This window comes from Notothenia rossii (genome assembly GCF_949606895.1).
Source record: "Notothenia rossii genome assembly, chromosome: 6".
In the NCBI taxonomy this organism is placed as follows: domain Eukaryota; kingdom Metazoa; phylum Chordata; class Actinopteri; order Perciformes; family Nototheniidae; genus Notothenia; species Notothenia rossii.
This window is the reverse complement of record NC_136909.1, coordinates 43,904,769-43,925,156: the sequence shown is the minus strand read 5'-3', so window position 1 is coordinate 43,925,156 and position 20,388 is coordinate 43,904,769. Positions and strand designations below refer to the sequence as shown.

At 40.6% G+C, this 20,388-nt stretch overlaps 2 protein-coding genes across 4 annotated transcripts; one reads left to right on the top strand and one right to left on the bottom strand.

Moving 5' to 3' along the window:
* The first annotated feature begins 631 nt into the window (after window positions 1-631).
* On the top strand, window positions 632-20,388 carry LOC307043969 (uncharacterized protein). The gene is made up of 5 exons (XM_079688951.1): window positions 632-743; window positions 18,196-18,341; window positions 18,439-18,516; window positions 18,691-18,796; window positions 19,924-20,388. The coding sequence occupies exons 2-5, from the start codon at window positions 18,219-18,221 to the stop codon at window positions 20,022-20,024; spliced, it is 408 nt and encodes a 135-aa protein (XP_079545077.1). The 5' UTR covers window positions 632-743; window positions 18,196-18,218; the 3' UTR covers window positions 20,025-20,388.
* Window positions 1,738-13,466, bottom strand: ppm1f (protein phosphatase, Mg2+/Mn2+ dependent, 1F). Of its 3 annotated transcripts, none has more exons than XM_079688947.1 (8): window positions 13,327-13,466; window positions 10,196-10,379; window positions 9,387-9,517; window positions 6,680-6,882; window positions 6,394-6,582; window positions 5,644-5,787; window positions 5,239-5,332; window positions 1,738-3,434 (listed from the first exon to the last, which is right to left on the bottom strand). In XM_079688947.1, exons 1-8 carry the CDS (start codon window positions 13,436-13,438, stop codon window positions 3,067-3,069), a joined length of 1,425 nt encoding a protein of 474 aa, XP_079545073.1. In that variant the 5' UTR covers window positions 13,439-13,466; the 3' UTR covers window positions 1,738-3,066. The 3 variants fall into 3 exon arrangements, with proteins under 3 accessions (XP_079545073.1, XP_079545074.1, XP_079545075.1); XM_079688948.1 differs by having other exon boundaries at window positions 10,196-10,418; window positions 13,327-13,450; XM_079688949.1 differs by lacking the exon at window positions 13,327-13,466 and adding an exon at window positions 13,056-13,314 and having other exon boundaries at window positions 10,196-10,418.

Here is a 20,388-nt window from a genome sequence, read left to right as displayed (position 1 = left end):
TGCAAAAAAACGCTGTTTTTCTCGATATGCCGGAGATTTTTGGAGACGTCCGTGGCTGCCACGTGCACATGGACTGAGGCTCGGTGCGCCCCCCACGGAATGGCTGAGGACGTCGCTCGCAATTCCCACATCGTCTTAGCACTGGAAGACAGCAAGCCTTCCGACTACAAGGAGACGATATACGACCTGGTAGGTATACGGAAGAACCCGACTTCTACTTAATGGAACTGTTTCTTCGGGACATGCGGCTGCGTGTCCATGCTGCGCTAGCTAACACGGCAAGTGTTGAGCCCCGCGCTTTAGCCGAAGAAGCTGACCGGTTCTTCCTGGCCGCCCGGATTCGGGACCCCGTCTTGCCTCGACAGTTTCGGACGTCGCCCATGCTTTCATCGGCACGTGGGTGGCGCGCTTCGGGACCCTGTCTGGCCTCTTCCCTCGGCTCTGCAGCAGCTTTGGACGTCGCCCACGCTGTCATCGGCGCCTGGGTGGCCCACCTCTGGGCCCTGCCTGGCCCACCTCTGGGCCCTGCCTGGCCTCTCCTCTAACCACGGCTCACGGTTCGGCTCACGGTTCGCCTCGACAGCGGCTTCGGACATCGCCCCGTCTGGCCTCTCCCCTGTCAACGGCTCCTTCCTCCCGAGGACTTCGTGACTGCCGCCGCTGTGCCCTCGCCTGCGGCCGGGCAGCGCTCCTTCCTGCTGGGGACCACCATTTTGGAGCTTCACTGTGCACTGCTGAATGATGTATGTGCAGAGTTTGACCCTTGAAGGCTGTTTCTTCTGCTTGAAATGGAATATATTTGTTACATATTAATAGAATTTTAGATTTGATTTTGGATTTGTGAATGGGAGAAGTAGTAGATAGAAAACATACTATTCACTATTCAAAATAGAGTATTTCATTTTATATACGGTAATACTAAGGAGGCATAGGCCTATGATGATATGTTTGACATTATTGATATTAAGAAAGTGATTTGTTTTCCATGTCATTCGTGTGTTTTTCTTATCAGAAAATGAAGTTATTTATTTGTAAGCTCCAAATCCTAACTTTTCCCTCAATGGCCTTTGTGCCTTAAAGAAACGTGTGACACCAAAGGACATGGACAGGATTTGAAATTCCGACAATTTTAATACGTTTAACTCGAAGAATAGTTTGTTGTATGTTCCCAATAGCCAACATTTTTGAGTAATTCTTATTGCCCTTTTTTTGAGAAACACATCCCTCAAAGATGCCCTTTCCCCCCCCTGAAATGATCAGTGCACGGCCCCCATATATAACATAATGTAACTGGCAAAAATACAAGAATTTCATGCCTCAGCCTACAGTGGGAAAGTGGTTGAATCTGGTGGAATATAGTAGAAATGTCAAATATACTTTTCTTCTAAATGAAATGCTGACATTACAAAATGCATGGTTTTATACTGCAATGGCAGTGAGATCAAAACATGTGGTTTGAATGGAAATCAATGAGGCATTTTCGACACCACGCAAAAAAATAATGCAATCATATCAATTTTGTTCATCTTTGACATATCCAAGACTCTAATAACCACCCCCACCCCCCTACTAATTATTATATTGAAAATATGTAATTTGTTTATTATTAATAAATGATGTCATTCAAATAATCAAACCGGCATTTAAAGGGTTAAAATCCTGAAAATGATTGAATATTTTGTAGGTCTTAGCAGTTTAAAAGTTAATTTATGAAAAAAAAGAAGAAGAAGAACAAAATACTGATGCATGATGATTTAATAACAGTATTAACATACACATTCCTTTGTTTTTTTTCATACATTTTAATCAAGCTGTTGATAGTAAATAGTATGTAAAATGCTCATCATCTTGTTAGAAATACACAATATTACAACTCAAATCGTAACAGCAGAAATATCTATATTAATGTTTTCAATAAGACATAAGAACAGTTAAACGTGTATAAAAACAAAAGGAGCCGGAAGGGTGTGATCGACTAAATTATACTCCTTTACCTCAGCATGTATTAAGTTCTATATGTCACTTTGATTCAAAACAAACCATTGGTAACTATTCCAAAAAAATCACAGCATGGGGCCAGTTACAAAATCTACTGAATAATACAAGTCGTTTTCCTTTATAGTGCTGAAGAGTACAACTTCCATCTGGATTCACTATCCTGCATGGACCAATGAAAGTATTTGCTGCAGCTGAAAGTGTTGAAGACACTTGAAATAATGTCAGTGTGAATCCTATCCCACTGCAGAGCCTGAAATACTGAACCTTTTCGAAACATGAGCTCGAAGATTGTTTGCGACCCAAAAGCTACATTTAATTTTAAAATCAAATATGGTTAATGCATAGAGAACATTTGATATTGACCAATAACAGTAATACAGAGAATGAAGACCAAAACAAATTCATACACATCTGAATCATGTGCATTTCTGTGCTTTAAGCTGACCTTTTTCTGAACATAATAGCTCACACACTTATGAAGGGCTATCAGGGCCAGGCCTACAGTAAGTGAAACCAACGGGAGGGGGGAGATAGCGTCTCCTTTTTTTTGCATTAGTAGAATGTAACAGACATGTTAAGAAAATAGTTTAAATATTGAGAAAACATTTGAATATTAACTTCATAACGTATGTCAATTTAGTATAAAGTCGAAGAGTTTTGACTAAAGTTGATATGACACATTTAAAGTAGAAATGTGGAGCACTGTGGAGAATAGTCATTTGCACATATACTGTAAGTTTGACTATATCTCGATTTTTGGACTTTATTCCTCTCATCCTCCACTGATTGAGACCTAGCCTGGGCTGGATGGTTAGCTGCAGGATACTCAGAAGAGGCCCTTAGATCACTTTTGCCTTTGGACCCCAAATTGATCTTGCCCTGCGTCATTCAATACATATTTATTCAAAGGATCTTGTTAAAGCAGGGCAAATAGTGACTGCACCCTGCTGTGTTAATAAGCTCTGCCAGTCTGCAAGATCTGGGACAGATACTGTGGAGGAAGAAGGTCAGAGAAATGCTGAGTAAGGCAGTAGATTGGCCCAGTGGTGTGTGAGCAGCAGACCTTCTTCACTGATGCGGTGCATCCTGTGCCGGTCCCATGGTGGAGCTCTGACCCAGCAGCTGCTCTGGTGGGTGCAGGAACACCAGCATCACGGTGATGTTGTCACATGAGCCCGCCGCCTTGGCATGGGCTACCAGCTGCTGAGCCACTCTCACCCCCACAGTCTCCTCAGATGGATCCAGCGGAGCGTCCCACCTGCCCTCGGGGTCATCAGACTGCCTGAGTGCATCTAGGACCAGTTGTGGGACTTCTGAAGGTTGGACTGCATCAAAAAAGCCATCGCACGCCAGCAGCACATAGTCCTCATCCCCGCTCAGCTGGGTGGTGAAGCAGTCAGCATCTCCGGACACGTAAGGCTTCTGGTCAAAGTCACCTGCAGGAGGGATGTGGATTGGTTGGACAGCGTCAGCTAAACACAGCTGTACCTCTTCAGACTGACTCCAGGCCTGAAATCTTATCTTATTAAATGTTTACTAAAGATGAGTCAGTGTCACTGCTTTTGCTAATAACAATTTAAGATATAAAAAAAAAAGAATGCTGCAGACAGGATTCAGAAATGTAATAATGACCCATTTTAAGGAAATTATCGGGTCTATTTTGCAGATTTCCTAAGTGTCCACAAGAGGGAGTCATTGTCTGCAGAAAATGCGTCCTAATTCCTGTTGATACAGTAGACTGGCTAATATGATATTAAACCAAACACGGTGTAAACATAATCACAAAGTCAGGACAGGGGATGTATACTCCCCTTCATCTGTGCAGAAACAATACTCCATACGCGCCCCCCCTCCCAATTATTATTGCTGTTATTATTATTATTGTTGCTATAATGCAGGGGTATTCAATTGCATTTCAAAGAGGTCCAGTAAGAGAAAATGTAATTAAATGCTCTGTTTTCGCTGTCTACCTTCCGCCATTTGAAACTACTCCGACTGTTTCTCTCCTCTTGTCGTGTCTCTGTGTGTGTTTGAATCTATCGTGCTGACTGCACCGATTTGATTGGCTGAGTAGCGTCACCTCCTTAAAACATTAAACAATAACTTTTTTAAACCCTTTTATTTTTATGTTTTAAACATATTGTATAAAACTCCCCTACTACTTGGACTATTCCTTGCACCCCTCTAGAATAAGCCCGAATGGTCTCAACCATATTGCATCAGTAACGTGCACTTGTTGTTATAACAAGATCGCAAGGACGCTGGTAGCGATCGGGAAATTGAGTGTTGTTCAGTTTGTGTGTTGTGGAACATGCGTGTGCCGTGCATGAAAATATACCACACACCCAATTACAATTGCATGTTCAATTCACTACCCTGGAAGTTAATACAGTTGTTAAAGTTGGAACAGCCTGTGGACAGCCGTTCTTCCTTGCATATCAGTCGCCCACACCTTCTTACAGAGGACAGGCACATCTAGCTGCAGCACGACCCGTATATTTCCGCACGCCGTGTTCTCAAGACATATTTTTTTTAACATTTTCAACATGGTGGATAAATCCTTATATGCTCCCGGCAACACACTGAACGTCAACTTTGCCTCCTTATTACACTCACCCCTACTTTAGTGGGAACAATGAGTCTGCGTCTTTGATGCACACAGGAATAAACGCAGATCATCCTCTGGCTGCAGCCTTGACCGGTACTTGCTTTTGATCAAAGTGAATGCGGAAAACCTGCACTCACACAGGTAGGTGAAGGGAATGAGCACTTTTACAGCCTTTTTGGCGAGGTGTGGGAACTCGGTCTCCACAGACAGCCACAAGTGGGCAAGTGTCACTTTACTCGTCTTTTTCTCGTTCTTTTGTGTCTCACGCTGCGCCTCCCCTGAAGCTCTCTGGCGCCCCCCAGGGGAGGCGCGCCTCACACTTTGAAAACCGCTGGTCTAGGGGCTCTCTTGTTTTTACCAAAACATTGGTAGCCCTGTAGTTGAGGCAGTGGTGGGCCTAAACACTATCAGATTCCCTGACTAACCTTTTAATATAGTTTTTTTATTAACATATTACATTATTTCCAATAGTCTATTCTCTTCATCTCATAGCTTTTCTCTGTGTTGCGCTTGGTTGCGCTGCGTTCAGTAATGATTGTTAATGTTGGAGCTTTTGTCCAATCATATTTCAGTATTACCTAAGCCCAAACTTAAAAAGGGGATGACACATAAATGCACTTTTCGTTACTCACCTATAGCTCTGGATACAGCATAGGTGCCATTCACACGCCAGCAACCCATAAAGGTGACACAGCCACCGAGATCCTCAATCCTCTGTTTCTCATCCTGGGGAGGGGAGGACAAAAGAGACCTCAAGACTTTGGAGCCGTCCAATGCTCGATGGATCATCCATCAAATTTTGAGATGCTGTTAGACTCTACATAATTTTGACAAATTAAACGTAGTGCATCTGACAATTTATTGCAAAATAATCAGACAACAGCCCTAGTTCACACAGATGAAACAAGTGCTACACGTGCCCCAGAACCTCATTCTGTTATACCCCTGTGAATTGATCATGTGATATGTCCTGACCTTCTCTGTTGGGAAAACATAACACTGAGAAGTGAGCATGTGCATGTGTGCATCATCCCCACCTCTCGGTCTGGTTTATGGGGCTCCATGAGCGTCACAGCCTGTCCCTTTCTGACCAGTGTGGCCTGAGAGTCTCCCAGCCAGGCCACGGTCAGCTGCTGACCCTGGATCAGCACAGCCACGCCTGTAGTGCCGCTCCGCAGTCGCTGACAACACACACAACACACACAGATCTCTGAGGCTGGGTTTCTGAGCAGAAAGAGAATCAGCATGCAGAGGAGGAGCTGTGAGGCTCAGCTCTGTGCAGCACTCTGATTCTTACTTTTAGGCTGCACACTTCCTACACATGTTGGATAAAAGAGAGGTGGCTTCATGTGAACACAAACATAACAATAATTGTTATATACACAAAATTATGAAGATGGATGGAAAAAGTAAAAATACAGAAGTTCAATATCAAAAACAGACTAGTTATTATTACTTAGTAATACTATAGTTGTAATAAAAGACTAAATAAGGAAAGTTAGTAGTGTTATTAATCTTATACGATTCAAGAACTTTGCAATGGATCCTTTATATCAATTGCATCGATTTATAGCATTTCTCTTAAATGAGTTATTCTAGTAATTGGTCACTATTGGAGATAAGAACACACTTTGTTCCCTCCCAAAGGGATATTAGGGGTGTAACAGCAGCTAAAACAGGAATAAATATAGGTAAATAAAATAATAACAGGGATACCCAACTGATAAGAATAAAAGCAATAAAAAATAGGAGTTGTAAGCGAAGGTCACCTGTGGCGCACTTCATACCTCTCTCTTGGCTTTGCCCCTGAACATGTGGTCTGTGTGTGTGAAGGCTTGTTTCAGGGCAGTGACGGGGTCCCTCTGCAGGGTCTCCTGTCTACTCAGGGCCACATGGAGGTGCGTGGCAGCGTAGGTGGCAGCGTCCACCCCTCCGTGGCCGTCAAACACAGCGTAGTAGGCACACTGCTCCCTGTCCTGGACACGGAACAGTGTGAACAATAGCATTTATAGCATACAGCTTTTTTTAAACAAACCCATGAAGAATATATTATTTTTTTTTTGCATCTTGTACCTTGAAACCAAACAGCTGGTTGAACTCAGCCAGTGCCAGGTGTTTGTCCTCCATCTTCCTCCTTGTGTTCTTAATGGCATGGACAGAGCAGCGGAGGAAGCGGCGAGGGGGGGAGAGGGGCTCAGGGAGGTTTTGATGCCAGGCCAGTGCCACATTTATAAGCTTGTTGAGGAAAAGACGTTGGACTGCCTCCGACTGAAGCACTGAAGGGAAGACACAAATAAAATAAATCAATTAATCAGTCTTTAATACTTTTTCTCCATTGGAAATACAATACAATACATGACTAATGAATGTGTTTGGTTTTACATCATTAGTTTCTAGGAGCAGAGGACAGCCATTTCCAGCTCCTAAAAAGCAGCCTGTCAGCGCCGACAGCAGAAAGACAGACAGTGACTAGCTAGCACTCAGTCTTAAGGAGCCAGAGTCTCTCTTCCAGAGCTGCTGGAGACCAAACCAGAACCAGAAGCAAGAACTCTATTTCTACAGTATTGCAATTAGCATAGGGTACATCAGGGTTTTTCTATTAGAATGAGTATCGGGGGAGGATCAATTATGAAGTTAATATGAAATGTCTCAGTGTGGTATTGAACACTTTTTTGCTGAGGAACTTGAATAAAAACGATTGTTTGAAGGAGGTGGTTTTCGCAACAACATAAATTAGACAGTTGAGAAAGAATTGACCATTTTAACTTCCTAATAAAAGAACAGCATGCAAACAATAATAAAGAAAAGTAGGATAGGGATTTATTACCATGGTATCAAGTTGGCAACAAGAATCGAGTGAAGAAATTCACTGGAGTTTTTGGGGGTATTGGGTAGGGCTGTGCTAATACATCAGCTGCTGTTAGCCCTATTTAAAACCATCGGCTACAATTTCCATCCTGGTAGCGAGTGTTTTCAGGATCAATACATTAAATTCAACTATCAGAGTGTTCTCAACTCCTGATCAGTTCACTGGGAGAAGTTCTGCTGCTGATTCAGACTGTGTGGCAGCAGACCAGCCGTCAGAGCAAAATCCACACGGCCCCAGGGAGGGGTCTGTCTGAACATCTGACCTTGTACATCAGATGTAAGTACTGTTTGAGTCGGCTGTCCACACAGTGAGCATGCAAACAAATCTTTATTCTAAACCAGGGGTCGACAACAGGCGGACCGCGGTCCGGATCCGGACCCGGACGCCGACCTATACGGACCCGAAGCTATAATCAATACATTAATAGGGGATTTTTCGGCACCGCTTTGTTAACGCTGACTTGGGTGACTTGTGTAATTCGTGGAGAACCGAAGAGTTTTCGTTTTGGGGGTGGGGGTGGGGAGTCAGTCCGACTGACTGACAACTTCTTACTTCAAAAAAGAAGAAGAAATCTAGACCGCAAAAATAATTAAACAAGCGAGTACCTGTTTTTCCTGGCCAAGGACGGGTTCCTTGAACACAACACGAGCGAAACGTGTCTTCACGTGGTATATGTCTCGTCTGAAAGGAGTGCTGACAGAGAGCATCGGAACGCCACTCCAGCCCTTCAAATATTGCAGTACCCATAAGGAGCCGTACACACCGCAGTGTTTGCGTGGCTGTGTCTTTAGTTGTAAGCACAGTGGCGATCTGTTGTTATTAGCATCTTGTTAGCTAGCTATGCTAACGAATTTAAAGAGCTTTTCTACAACCAGGTGGAAGAGAGCTCTCTCTTGAGAGGCTCAAATAACCTCAGCTCAGTGAGGTTCAGGCACACCTTGACATGATCATTATAGTTATTAATGAGACATTAGAGACTAAATGAAAAACAGGTATACAATACTATATGACAGTAACAAAAAAACAACAAGAATAGAGTTTAAAAGGGGAGTGATTTGTAAAATATCCCAAAAGAAAAATCTGCTAACAGTTCTGTTTCATATGGGTGTTGAAAGATGAATCCATAGATCTCCTCATGTTGCTCTCAAAGTGCACCAGATTGATGCTTTTAACTTCAATATTTAAAAATCTTGCCAGGGGAACATGCCCCCGGACCCCCATAGAGGAGGTTAGGTCTCCTGAATTTAAAAAAAGTGAGTGAGGGACTGCAATATAAGAGGGAAATAAAGAGAAACTTTAAAACTGTTCAATTGTTATGATGTGTAAAGACTGATATTGTTCTATAATCGTCTGAAACAGTTAAGTCATGATGTGAAACGGTTAACAAAGAAAAAGGGAAACTCAAGCTTCTGCTACACTTTATTTATCTAAAATTAAGCACTTTTAAGATGCAAATATTTTCAAAAGCTATTTTATTTATTTTCTCTATTTTATTTTTAAATGCAGCCCGAGAGGAACATTACACATATCCACAGTATTTACTGTATATCTGTAGAGTTCAATGTTAATTGACAATAAATATTGTTGTTTTTGAATTGTACTTTCTTTATTTGATTGGCAGTCAGTTGTTGATTACATGCAGACGTTGATAAAGCTACAGGCTACTTCAATATATATCACACTAATTCATGAAGCAAGTTAGACATTTTGATGTTCCGGACCTTTGCATGGGGAGATTTTCTCTAACTGGACCTCGTTGAATTTTAGTTGAATACCCCTGCTCTAAACCATAGACTGTAACATAGTATGAGACATTTGACATTAGTGCATCTCTAGTCTTGGGAAACCCCTCAATATAACACAGTATGTTTCAACAGCACCACAAACTGCAGCTTCCAAAATAAAACTCACAGGCAACTGGCTGTTCCTCCTCCTGGTTGTCCTCAGCCTCCTGGGGGCAGTGAAAAGGTGAAAGGTCATCCTGCAGCAGCTGGGACTGCGCTGCCTGGCAGAGGAGGGCACTGAAGCCTGCAGGAGCCCCCCTGAACACACAGACACAGGCAGGGATGCATGGTGTATTTTGTCAAGATCCAAACAGGAAATGTCCATTCTCTTTTACAGAATTACATTCCTGTTGCAGAACAATTCTGGGCCTAGGAAACAGGAAATGGGGTCTCTTCAGACAGGATATGGAGCATTCTTGGCAGGGCATAAGAAAGAGCAGAAGCGAGAACAAACAGTCCAATTGTTGTTGTTCTTGCCTCACACATGTTTGCTAAAACATTTGCACAGTACAAGTAAATAAGGAATGAGACAAAAAAGGGTAATTGTTACTGGTTTGTAATGGTTTACACTGCTTCTAGACGGAAAGCCTTCTTAGGTCATGCATATGTGAAACAGATTCATAAGCTTTGATCAAACATGCAACTACCGTTGGGAATGTGAAGAATACACACACACACACACACACACACACACACACACACACACACACACACACACACACACACACACACACACACACACACACACACACACACACACACACACACACACACACACACACACACACACACACACACACACACACACACACACACACACACACACACACACACACACACACACACACACACACACACACACACACACACACACACACACACACACACACACACACACAGGTTAAAGTTAAAAGAAAAGTGAAGCTGTTGTCATACCTGGCAGCCAGCAGCCTGAGACCCAGCTCCAGGCTCTCTCCCTGCAGCTCCCCCAGAGATGTTGTGCGGCTCAGGGGGCTGACGGGCAGTGCACCCCCCTCCTCCAGAGCAGCCGGGAACTCCTCCACAAACCTCCCCAGGAAGCACCTGGCCGCCTCCTCCATCCCACTGACTGCAGCAAGCTCTGAGGGGGGTGGTCAGGGGTCACAGGTAACAGTGGAGCCTTACAGGGCAGAGAGCGGGGGGGGGGGGGGCTCAATGACACAGCGAGCAGCAGCTTGTAGGCAGATAACGACGCGGTTCATCGAGCGACTCGAAAATATACTTCCAAAACTATAAACATACAGTGGCCCTTTCTCATTTCACTAATTTCCCCTCCTCGGACTCCTCGAATCCTCCGGTCGTGACCCGGAAATGAATTTCAGCGCGCCATGTTGAAGGACATTTCATTTCTCTAAATGCACTCCGAGGACCGAGGATGGATATTATTTTAGTAACTGCTTTCAACGCGACGCGATGTTTACAGTGATAACAGCTGTGAGGTCCGTGCAGAAAGCAGAGCAGTGTGTGTAATATATATCACTCAGTATAACAGGCCTACTCTCTGTATTTGCTTTAGTTTAGTAGATATCTACAAACAAAGAGTCGATATCTTTCTAAGACCATTTAGTGCTTCACATAATAAAATACAGAACGGCTGTAGCTTGATGATATGCTTTAGGAGCTGTAGGTGTGCGTGGTACAGTGTGTAGGTGTGTGTGAATGGTACAGTGTGTAGGTGTGTGTGTGTGTTGTACAGTGCGTAGATGCGGCAGACAGACGGGTCTCAGTTGGTTTGGTGTCCTATGCTATGCTTACTTTTAATACTTGTAAATACAACTTTTGGCCCGTAATTTCAATTCCTCATTGTAGCGACCAGTATCTAGTCTCTGATAGTATTACGTTATTGTGAGAGTGCTCTCATACTTGTTTGAATCTGAAATTGTATATATTTATATAAATATATAGCCTCTATAAATATATATATGTGTGTGTGTAAGTGTGTGTGTCCACATCTGTAGCCTGTTATTGTCTCATTATACCGCACTGTGAATGAATTCAAAGTAAATATATCAGTCGTCATGAACACATCTGTCCATCAGACAGAGTGCTGCTGTGCCTCCTGTCATCATTAATGGACGTCTCTTTAAAATGACCGCTCAGAGGAGAGGAGTTCTCATTTCTCTAACCGCCTGCTGCTTCCACTCCTCTCTCCTCAGTCCTCCGCTCGCATCTCCTGTGGGCGGGACTAAGACACGAGGATAGGAGTCGAGGAGGGGAGTTAGAGAAATGAGAAAGGGCTAGTGTGTAGAGCTATCATGTGTATATGCATCTGGGTGTGTGTGTGTGTGTGTGTGTGTGTGCATCAGTCCTGTGTGTGCATGTGTGTGTGTGAATTGTTTATATGCAAAAACACGTGGGTTTGTTATCCTGGCTCCAAAATGGTGGAATTAGCTCCCCATTGAAATCAGGACAGCAGATAGCTTGCACATCTTCCGGCGCAGACTGAAAACTCATCTCTTTCGACTCCACTTCGAGCGATAGAATTACTAACAAAGCACTTATATATTAATAAAGAACTGGCTTATCTAAAGCCAGTTGAGTAGCACTTGAAATGTTTAAGCTCTATGAAACCTGATGTACTTATATGATTCTGTTTTCTTCAAGGTTGTATTTTGTTGGTCGAACGCACTTATTGTAAGTCGCTTTAGATAAAAGCGTCAGCTAAATGCAATGTAATTTAATGCATCAGTCCTGTGTGTGCATTCATGTGTGTGAGTGAACTGTTTATATGCATCAGCCCTGTGTGTGTCAGTGAAAAGTGTGTGTGTATGCATCAGTCCTGTGTGTGTCAGTGAAGTGTGTGTGTGTGTGTGTATATGCATCAGTCCTGTGTGTGTCAGTGAAGTGTGTGTATATGCATCAGTCCTGTGTGTGTCAGTGAAGTGTGTGTGTGTGTATGCATCAGTCTGAAGTACTTTGTGTGAATAGATTTTCGTTAACAATGTGACTCTTAAAGCACTTTGTGTTTTTATCCCTATTTCAGTGAAACAATGCCGTTTTTTTGGTAGAACATGAAGCACTTTGTAAGGAATAGTGTTTTGGTAGTGTGTGTGTGTGTGTGTGTGTGTGTGTGTGTGTGTGTGTGTGTGTGTGTGTGCATCACAAGCTGCCACGTGCTTGCAGTCTACTATGTCGTGTACTATGCTTTCCCAGAAGTAACGTGAGTTTACGAATGCTGTTTACAGCATTCCACCATAGTTCTTCGATTCTTTCATCATCTTCTTCTTATTATTATTATTATTATTATTTCAACTCATAGTTTGGCTCTCCATAACTTCAGCATACTTTCAGCTAGAGAAACCATTCAGATATCAAACTATTCAGCCTTTTCAGCACATGATGGGAAACTTTCAACATTTTCAAAATATTTTATACTTTTTGAAATATTCAGGTTTTTAAACTCTTTTTTTAAACATGCAACTCAATGGGAGGATCCCGGTGTTTTTGTAAACATTCATTCACTACTACTTACATTTAATATCTCACTCCTTCAGCCTACTTTCAGCTACAGAAACCATTCAACAATTACATTATTCAGCTATTTCAGGACATTGAGGCTATACATGTTGTTGTTTATACCTTTTTAAACCTTTTCTTTTAAATATTAAGTTTCTTCACTATTTGTCCTACTCTTCCAGTTTAACATTTCACTTTCAAGTTTTCAACAAAGTCATCGCAATGCATTTGAGCTGTAACAATTTGATTCAAATTATTTCATTTTTCTGCATTTCTCCGCTAAGTTCAGCAACACACTTACTTGGTTTTTGTAGCTAAAAGCAGCTACCATTCAGCTAAGAACATATAAAGCTTTTTCTGCATTTTCAGCATTCGCACGCATTTTCTAGTTTCCCTAGTGTTGCACTCAGCAGCATAACATTAGGTCATAATTGGCTACATTAGTTTAGAAATCTTCCCGACGAGTAGGGTGCTTTTTCTTAATGCTACATTGAGCTAGCCTGAAACATGTCATTATCTTTAGCACAGTAAAGTCTTAGGAATAGAGGTAAAGATTCACTGAAAGCTCAAACCTGCTGGAAGACGTGATGTTAGGAACACTGCTGCTAGTATCACCATAAAAAGTGGTGAGGTGTGGTGGATTCCGCCTGGGTTCCGGGTTTCTGTTCGCAGCCCCGCCCACATTCCTCCTTCCGCTGGAGATTTAAAGGGCCATGCCAACATCTAGACACGGCACAAAGGATGGACATGATAGCACCATAGAAAAGAAAGAAAATGCTACACTGAATCATACTATTCAACATGGAAACACTTTTCAAATTACATTTGAAGACTTCAGTTTATTTTTTATAGTTCAGGATCAAATCTTGACATTTCAAATATATTTTATTCTTTTGAATGATCAAACATTGTGGCCCAGATTAAGCTCCTTACATAGAGAAGCGAAGTCCCTCCCTTTCCGGGGGACCTCCATGGGACCTTATTTCGGAAAAAGTACCCATAAGAAATGTTACCATAGTGTGCCATAGTACGTACCATGGTACTACCATGATACTACCATGGTACCTCAGATGTTACCATAGTACGTACCATGGTACTACCATGGTACCATGGTACCTCAGATGTTACCATAGTGTACCATAGTACGTACCATGGCATACCATGGTACCTCAGATGTTACCATGATGCATACCATGGTATAACCCTGGGACATACCGTTGTACCACAGCTGTTACCGTGGTACGTACCATGGTACCTCTGATACTATAGTACATGCCGCGGTACCTCAGATAACTGTTACTCCATAGAGAATTCAAATGGTACTACAGACATTACCATGGTATGTATCATGATAATCACTCAAGTCCCATTGTATGCATATTTTTTTTTTTTATGTGAATGCAAGTCTTATACCTTGTTTAGTATTTTTCATTGCTGGTTTTAGTTGGTTTCCCTTTCGGTAACATATATTTTCTTCTTCTTTTTCAACACATCTTCACACAAAATAGCCAAAGAATTACACTGTAGATAAAGATGTTCTCAATGTTGTTATTGAATGAGACAACTGAGTTCATACAGCGCTTCAATGTGGCATTTTACTCACATATTTAGAAATATCCATACAGATTTACCCAGTCACAGACACAAATGCATTACAAAATACAGTTAATGATCAAACAGTGAGTTATAAAAAAAACAATAATAGCATAAATAAAAACACATTTAAATCATCATATATGTGCAGACAAATTGAGTCTCAACAGTTTGTGCTAGCCCTCAACATTTGACTTGTCTCAAACCAAGGCATTTTCATCACATATAGCTTACCCCCATGTTCAATTGCAATACATTTAGCTATGATGTCCTCACATGTCAATACACACAATTTATTGGAGATCTTTACTTTTACAAGAAATTTTGCAACACCCTTTTGTCTTTCTGGAACAAAGTGGACCTGCACAAATTATACCATTTCATGGTTTGGATCTTCCCCTCCGTCCTCTGATGACTCTCCAGACTGAGAGACAGCAAAAGGCTATAAGATAAGATGGATCTTTATTGATGCCCATAGGGAACAGGTGTTAGCATGCAGCAACAAAATATATGTAAATGGAAAAGGTAGCATTGCGGGTGAAAGTCATATGTGCATACAGTGAAAATAATGTTAACTATAAGTTATAAAATAACTCCTGATACATTTTGTTAAATATTTGTAACCCAACTTCTTTTGTGTCGGATAAATCTGTATTCTTATCATCATAGAAAACTGTGTTGTCTCTTACTGCTACTTGTAATGTAGCAAAGGTCATGGATTTTAACAGAATACATTTTTTTTTTAATAAGTAAAACAATCCCTGCATGTTTATGTTGTACCATTTCATGTTGTTGATCTGTTCCTTCGTCTGCAGCCATCTCTACCTCATCATCACTCTGAGAGACAGAAAAGTTGAAATCAAATTAATTCAATAAAAAGAGAGGGGCTATTCCTGAGACAGGCATCATAAAAAGAGCATTCAAACAGGATACAAAGACATTACATGACGGACGAACGATGACCTTGTGGCAATGCATTAAAAAAAAAAATCAGTGACCAAGTAGCAGAGTCATAGTTAAGTCCACCAGTGAGTCCAATTTCTTAAGTCTGTGGATCAGTCAATGCAAAAAACTACCATTTCATGATGTGGATCCTCCACTTTGTCATCTGATGTCCCGCCAGAATGGTGATCAGCCTGAGTTAAAGCAAAAGGCTACACAATAACTATCCTGATAATATGATTTTAATGAATCTAACACAACCTCATCGTAACTGTAATACATTATACTCTCACCCACCATTCGATCTTCATTTGAAGCTTCATCACTGGATAAGTCAGAGTCTGTAAATTGATAAAATCACACAGCTATTACACATACATTTATACACACATTGATTGTGGGCATTTTAATTTGGCATCTCAGCAAAAAGCTAGGGTTGGTTTATACTGTATATGTCTCAGCTTTTTTAGAGTCAATATTGATTTTATATGTTTTATAACGTAATTTACATATTGCCCTACTGCTATCAAAATAGGAATAATAGCAGTATACACGAAGTGAATCTATACATGTACATCTAAAAAACGTTTCAAAATGTTGTAGTATACTCTGCTATAATTCGTTGAATACAGTAATGTGAGACAAAAACCACCAAATGAAAACCGTCTTATATTGGCAGTTCATCCCGTTCGTCCAATATGAAGAGAAAACCCGTCCTTACCTGTCACAAGTTGTGCCTCCATACGGGTCCTCCCGGTACCGTTTTGTAGTCCTGGGAATATCTACCTACATCTGACAAATATCTTTTGTACATTCTCAGGTTTTCTCTCTTTTTGTGAATGAGAATCAAAATTAAAGAACTTTTTCCAGGCACGGATTATTCTGCCGCTGAGGGTAGCTGGTGAGTGGTGACGTGCGCGTGCCCAACTTTCGCCTCGCGCTTCCCGCTTCTCTAGCGTTGCTAGGATACAGACCGCAGTGCCAACTGCAATCTCCGGATTGTAATCACTTTGTTGCCACTACTTAGAGCTACTTTTGAACACAAAAATGTACGGGCTCTATGAATTTAGCAATGATACAATCGAAGTTGGCCGGTTAAATTTAATTGAGGGGGAGTACGATCCTGAATTGGACAAGGAGTATCTTGTCTGGTGGCCCCAAAATGGGAAAAAGATGGTTTGGACTGCGAAAGTGTTATCAACTGGCGGTGAATTTGCATATTTAAATAGATCATACATGTACAGTTTATCATTATTATTATTATTAACAGTTGTTAGGCCTATGTTTTATTTGTTAAAATATAGCAGTGGCGGCTGGTCAATAGAGGTGCTATGGACAGTTTTATATTTATAATAAGTACAATACTGTTTAGTAGGCTATATCAAATCTAAACCGTTATATGTTTCATTAGAATCATTACCCTCTCTCGTCTGGGAATTAAGCACCCCAGCGCAGCAGCAGCCAACCGCTGACCGTTGCTACCCGAAAAATATGGCAGCACATTTCAGCCAATCAGCGTCCTCAGATCTGTTAAATGAAAGGCGCTCTATGATCCGTTCTAAAGTTATTATTAAAAAAAAAAATAGTGTTTTTTACCTAAGAAAGTGTCGCCCATCGGAAACAGTAATTAGTAAAAATATACTTATATTCTTCAGAAAGATGATATAAAAAAAGCAGCCCTCCATAGTTCATTATCCTTCAGGTATAGCTCTCAGTTTCAAAAAGGTTGCAGACCCCTGGTATAAAATATGCCCCCATCCCCCCCATCTTCCACAGCCCCACCTAAAATATGTTTCACCAGCTGCCACTAATAAATAGTTTAAATCACCTGGGCCCAGGAGTTCAAAACTTTTAATCTCAATCAGATCCGATCAGATTTTGAAATCCCATTTTTTGTGATCCAGGATCAGACAAATCGGCCAAATGTTGTCCCTGGAGTTCAAAGCAATTCAGGATAGGATCACCCTGATCCAGATTACGATTTTTCAAGATGACTAGATCCTGAATATCAGTGCTTTAATCCTACCGATCGCCATCTAGTGGATATGAAAAATAATACAAGGAAGACAAGAGACCACATTGCAGAGACATCTATAATGTCTAATTATATTTTTTTATTTGAAAGGTGATGACAGATGATGGACTTTTTTTTTGTTGAAGATATTTTTGCTTTAATCTAAATTACATTTTTGATTGACAATCTTTGCTGTTACACTTTTATGAGCATCAACATTTATGTCATCAACATTTGGTTGAAAAACAAATAGGCCACCACAAACATGAGCAAAAATGGGAAAATAAAATGTATTTCCCTTGAAGGCTAAAAAGTGTGTATTATTTCAGTTAACAAAGGTTGCCATCTTATTTAAATTGAAACATATTTTAAAATAAATTGTACAGTACATTTTGCTCTGGTAATCCACTGAAAATCCACCCCTCTGGTGGGATCAGGGTAATCCAGTTTTTTGAGATCAAACTGATCCCAATCCTGTGTTGTCGGTTTGAACTACCCGTTTTGAAGATTTGATCCAGATTAAAGCTTTGATTGGATTTCCTGATCTGATCGGATATCAAAGTCATCCTAATCCTGTTTTTGGTTTTGAACTCCCCAAAATCCAAATCTGATCTGATCAGATAGGGATTCAAAGTTTTGAACTCCTGGGCCCTGGCTACATAGGTATTATCAGCTAAGTATCATAATTATACTAATGGGTGTAGCATGACCATATGTTATATTTTCCTATACAGAGTATCATTACCAACATATTGTCATGTAAACAGACAATGTGACTCACATACAAATGTTGATGTACCCTATATATATATATATATATATATATATATATATATATATATATATGGATTGTACAAATTAATAGGCTGAATATCTTTGTTGCTTCCAATAGATGACAAAGGTGCACTCCTCAAGATGAGGAACCGGCTGGTTGAAGGTAAAGAACCTTTGGAAGAATCCGGGCCGATGGGAAAAGGCAAGAGGGCAAAGAAAAGCAGGCCTTTTCTGGAGGAGGACGACGACGTGGAACAGTCAGAGGTGAGTTATTCAAAATCGAAACACCACCACTTTATGAAGACACACACACAACCACACACAAAACCAAATATTTATATATGTTGTTGTCTGTTCTCAGGAGAGACCAAGCAAAAAAACAAGGCCGGAGTCATCGTCATCCACAGACATTATCCAAAAATATAAGGATCTTCAGAAGGTATGTATCTGTTTTATACTAAGTCCAAAGTGCAGTGACCTAAATGTACCTAAACTGTGCAATACATACCTGGCTGCTAAATCCTCAAAACACAAGTACATTTATTTAGAACTAACTTTCCACACTGGCTTTTAAATCTAACCTTCTCTTTTTTAATGGTGTGCTTTTTGATAGGCCCAAGCGGTGAACAAAAATAGTTACCAGAGGACATTGGAGGAAAGGGTTGCTGCACTGGAGAGGGAGAATTATTCCCTCAGGAATGCTTTGAGCATCATTGAAGGTATGTTGATTTAACTGTGCTTGAGTAAAAGTAGAAGTACTCAGATCTTGTAGTAAAAGTAGAAGTACTCAGATCTTGTACTTGAGTAAAAGTAGAAGAACTCAGATCTTGTACTTGAGTAAAAGTAGAAGTACTCAGATCTTGTAGTAAAAGTAGAAGTACTCAGGTCTTGTACTTGAGTAAAAGTAGAAGTACTCAGATCTTGTACTTGAGTAAAAGTAGAAGTACTCAGATCTTGTACTTGAGTAAAAGTAGAAGTACCAGAGTGTCAGAATACTCTGTTACAGTAAAAGTCCTGCATTCAAAATGTTCCTCAAGTAAAAGTAGAAAAGTATTCTCATCAAAATATAGTTAAAGTAGCGACAGTAAAAGTAGTCATTGTGCAGATTGGTCCATTTCAGAATAATAGATATGATATGTTTTATAACGATTGATCATGAAAGTGTTTTCAAAGCTGGTAAAGGTGCAGCTAGTTTGAATGACTTTGTATACTGCAGGGTAGCTTGTGGATTTACTCCAGGTGGAACTAAAGTCGGATTTAACACTTGATTATATTTCACATCATTAATCCACATCTGTAAAGTAACTAAATGCATGTAGTAAAAGTACACCATGTACCTCTGAATTGTAGAGGAGTAGAAGTACAAAGTAGCAAAACATTGAAATACTTAAGTAAAGTACAAGTATCTCAAAATTGTACCCAAGTATAGTACTTGTTGAGTTTATGAACTTAGTTACTTTAGACCAGTGGCTATACAGATAGAAAGACTAAGCCTTGCACAGAGGCATGAAAATACATTTTCAAAATGCTCAACAGTGCTGCCAAAATTATAAACTGACTGCTACACAATTAAAATTAATGCTTTTATATATTTCTATTAGATGTGACTCTTTTGCGTTTCTGTTATTATTACAACTGCTGCTTTAGTTGTTCTGACTGCTAAAATCATCTGTTATTCCTAAATTTAAAGCCGATTTTCCGTGGGGTGGGGTGGTCGGGGGGCTTGGATCCTTTTTTTTTTCATACCTGATGAGTTTGCATCCCTGCTGTCTACCTGACTGTCTGTTTTTGTAATTTGTCTCTTCATCTGTTAATTCCCCTTTTCTTTCTTTATTTCTCTCTTTAGGTGAAGTTAAATCTGTCTTCAAAGAGAAGACAGAGGCGGAGATCAAGGGCTACATACGCCAGAAACTCTCCAATTCGGCGAAGATCCTCAAAAGGAATTAAAAAAAAAAAAATCAATTTGTTCGGCCACGTTAGGCCATTATGTTTTTTCATGCAATATTGTATGTTCGGTAGTATAAATTAAAAATGTTAATACATGTAAATACATGTTGAGTCCATGTATTATTTGTATTTGCCTCAGTCCATTATTTTTATTTGATATAGCCTACCATTGTACATTCTACAGTATTTACAGTTTGGTACAGGTGTGACACAAATACAAGAACATATGTATTTACCATGGTAATTGTTATGGTGCCAGGGGTAGTGGGTTATCAAGCCCTCCAACAGCCATATGAAATGTTACCATAGTACTCGTACCATAGTACTATGGTATATTTACCATGGTACATGTACCACAGTATTT

Coding starts and splice junctions, on each gene's coding strand:
- ppm1f (XM_079688947.1), bottom strand. CDS start 13,438: ATGTGGGCGGGGCTGCGAACAGAAACCCGGAACCCAGGCGGAATCCAC. Junction 10,380..13,326: donor AACATCACGTCTTCCAGCAG/GTTTGAGCTTTC, acceptor CACCCCCCTCAG/AGCTTGCTGCAGTCAGTGGG. Junction 3,435..5,238: donor TGCTGTATCCAGAGCTATAG/GTGAGTAACGAA, acceptor TCCCTCCTGCAG/GTGACTTTGACCAGAAGCCT.
- LOC307043969 (XM_079688951.1), top strand. CDS start 18,219: ATGAGGAACCGGCTGGTTGAAGGTAAAGAACCTTTGGAAGAATCCGGG. Junction 18,342..18,438: donor ACGACGTGGAACAGTCAGAG/GTGAGTTATTCA, acceptor GTCTGTTCTCAG/GAGAGACCAAGCAAAAAAAC. Junction 18,517..18,690: donor AATATAAGGATCTTCAGAAG/GTATGTATCTGT, acceptor GCTTTTTGATAG/GCCCAAGCGGTGAACAAAAA.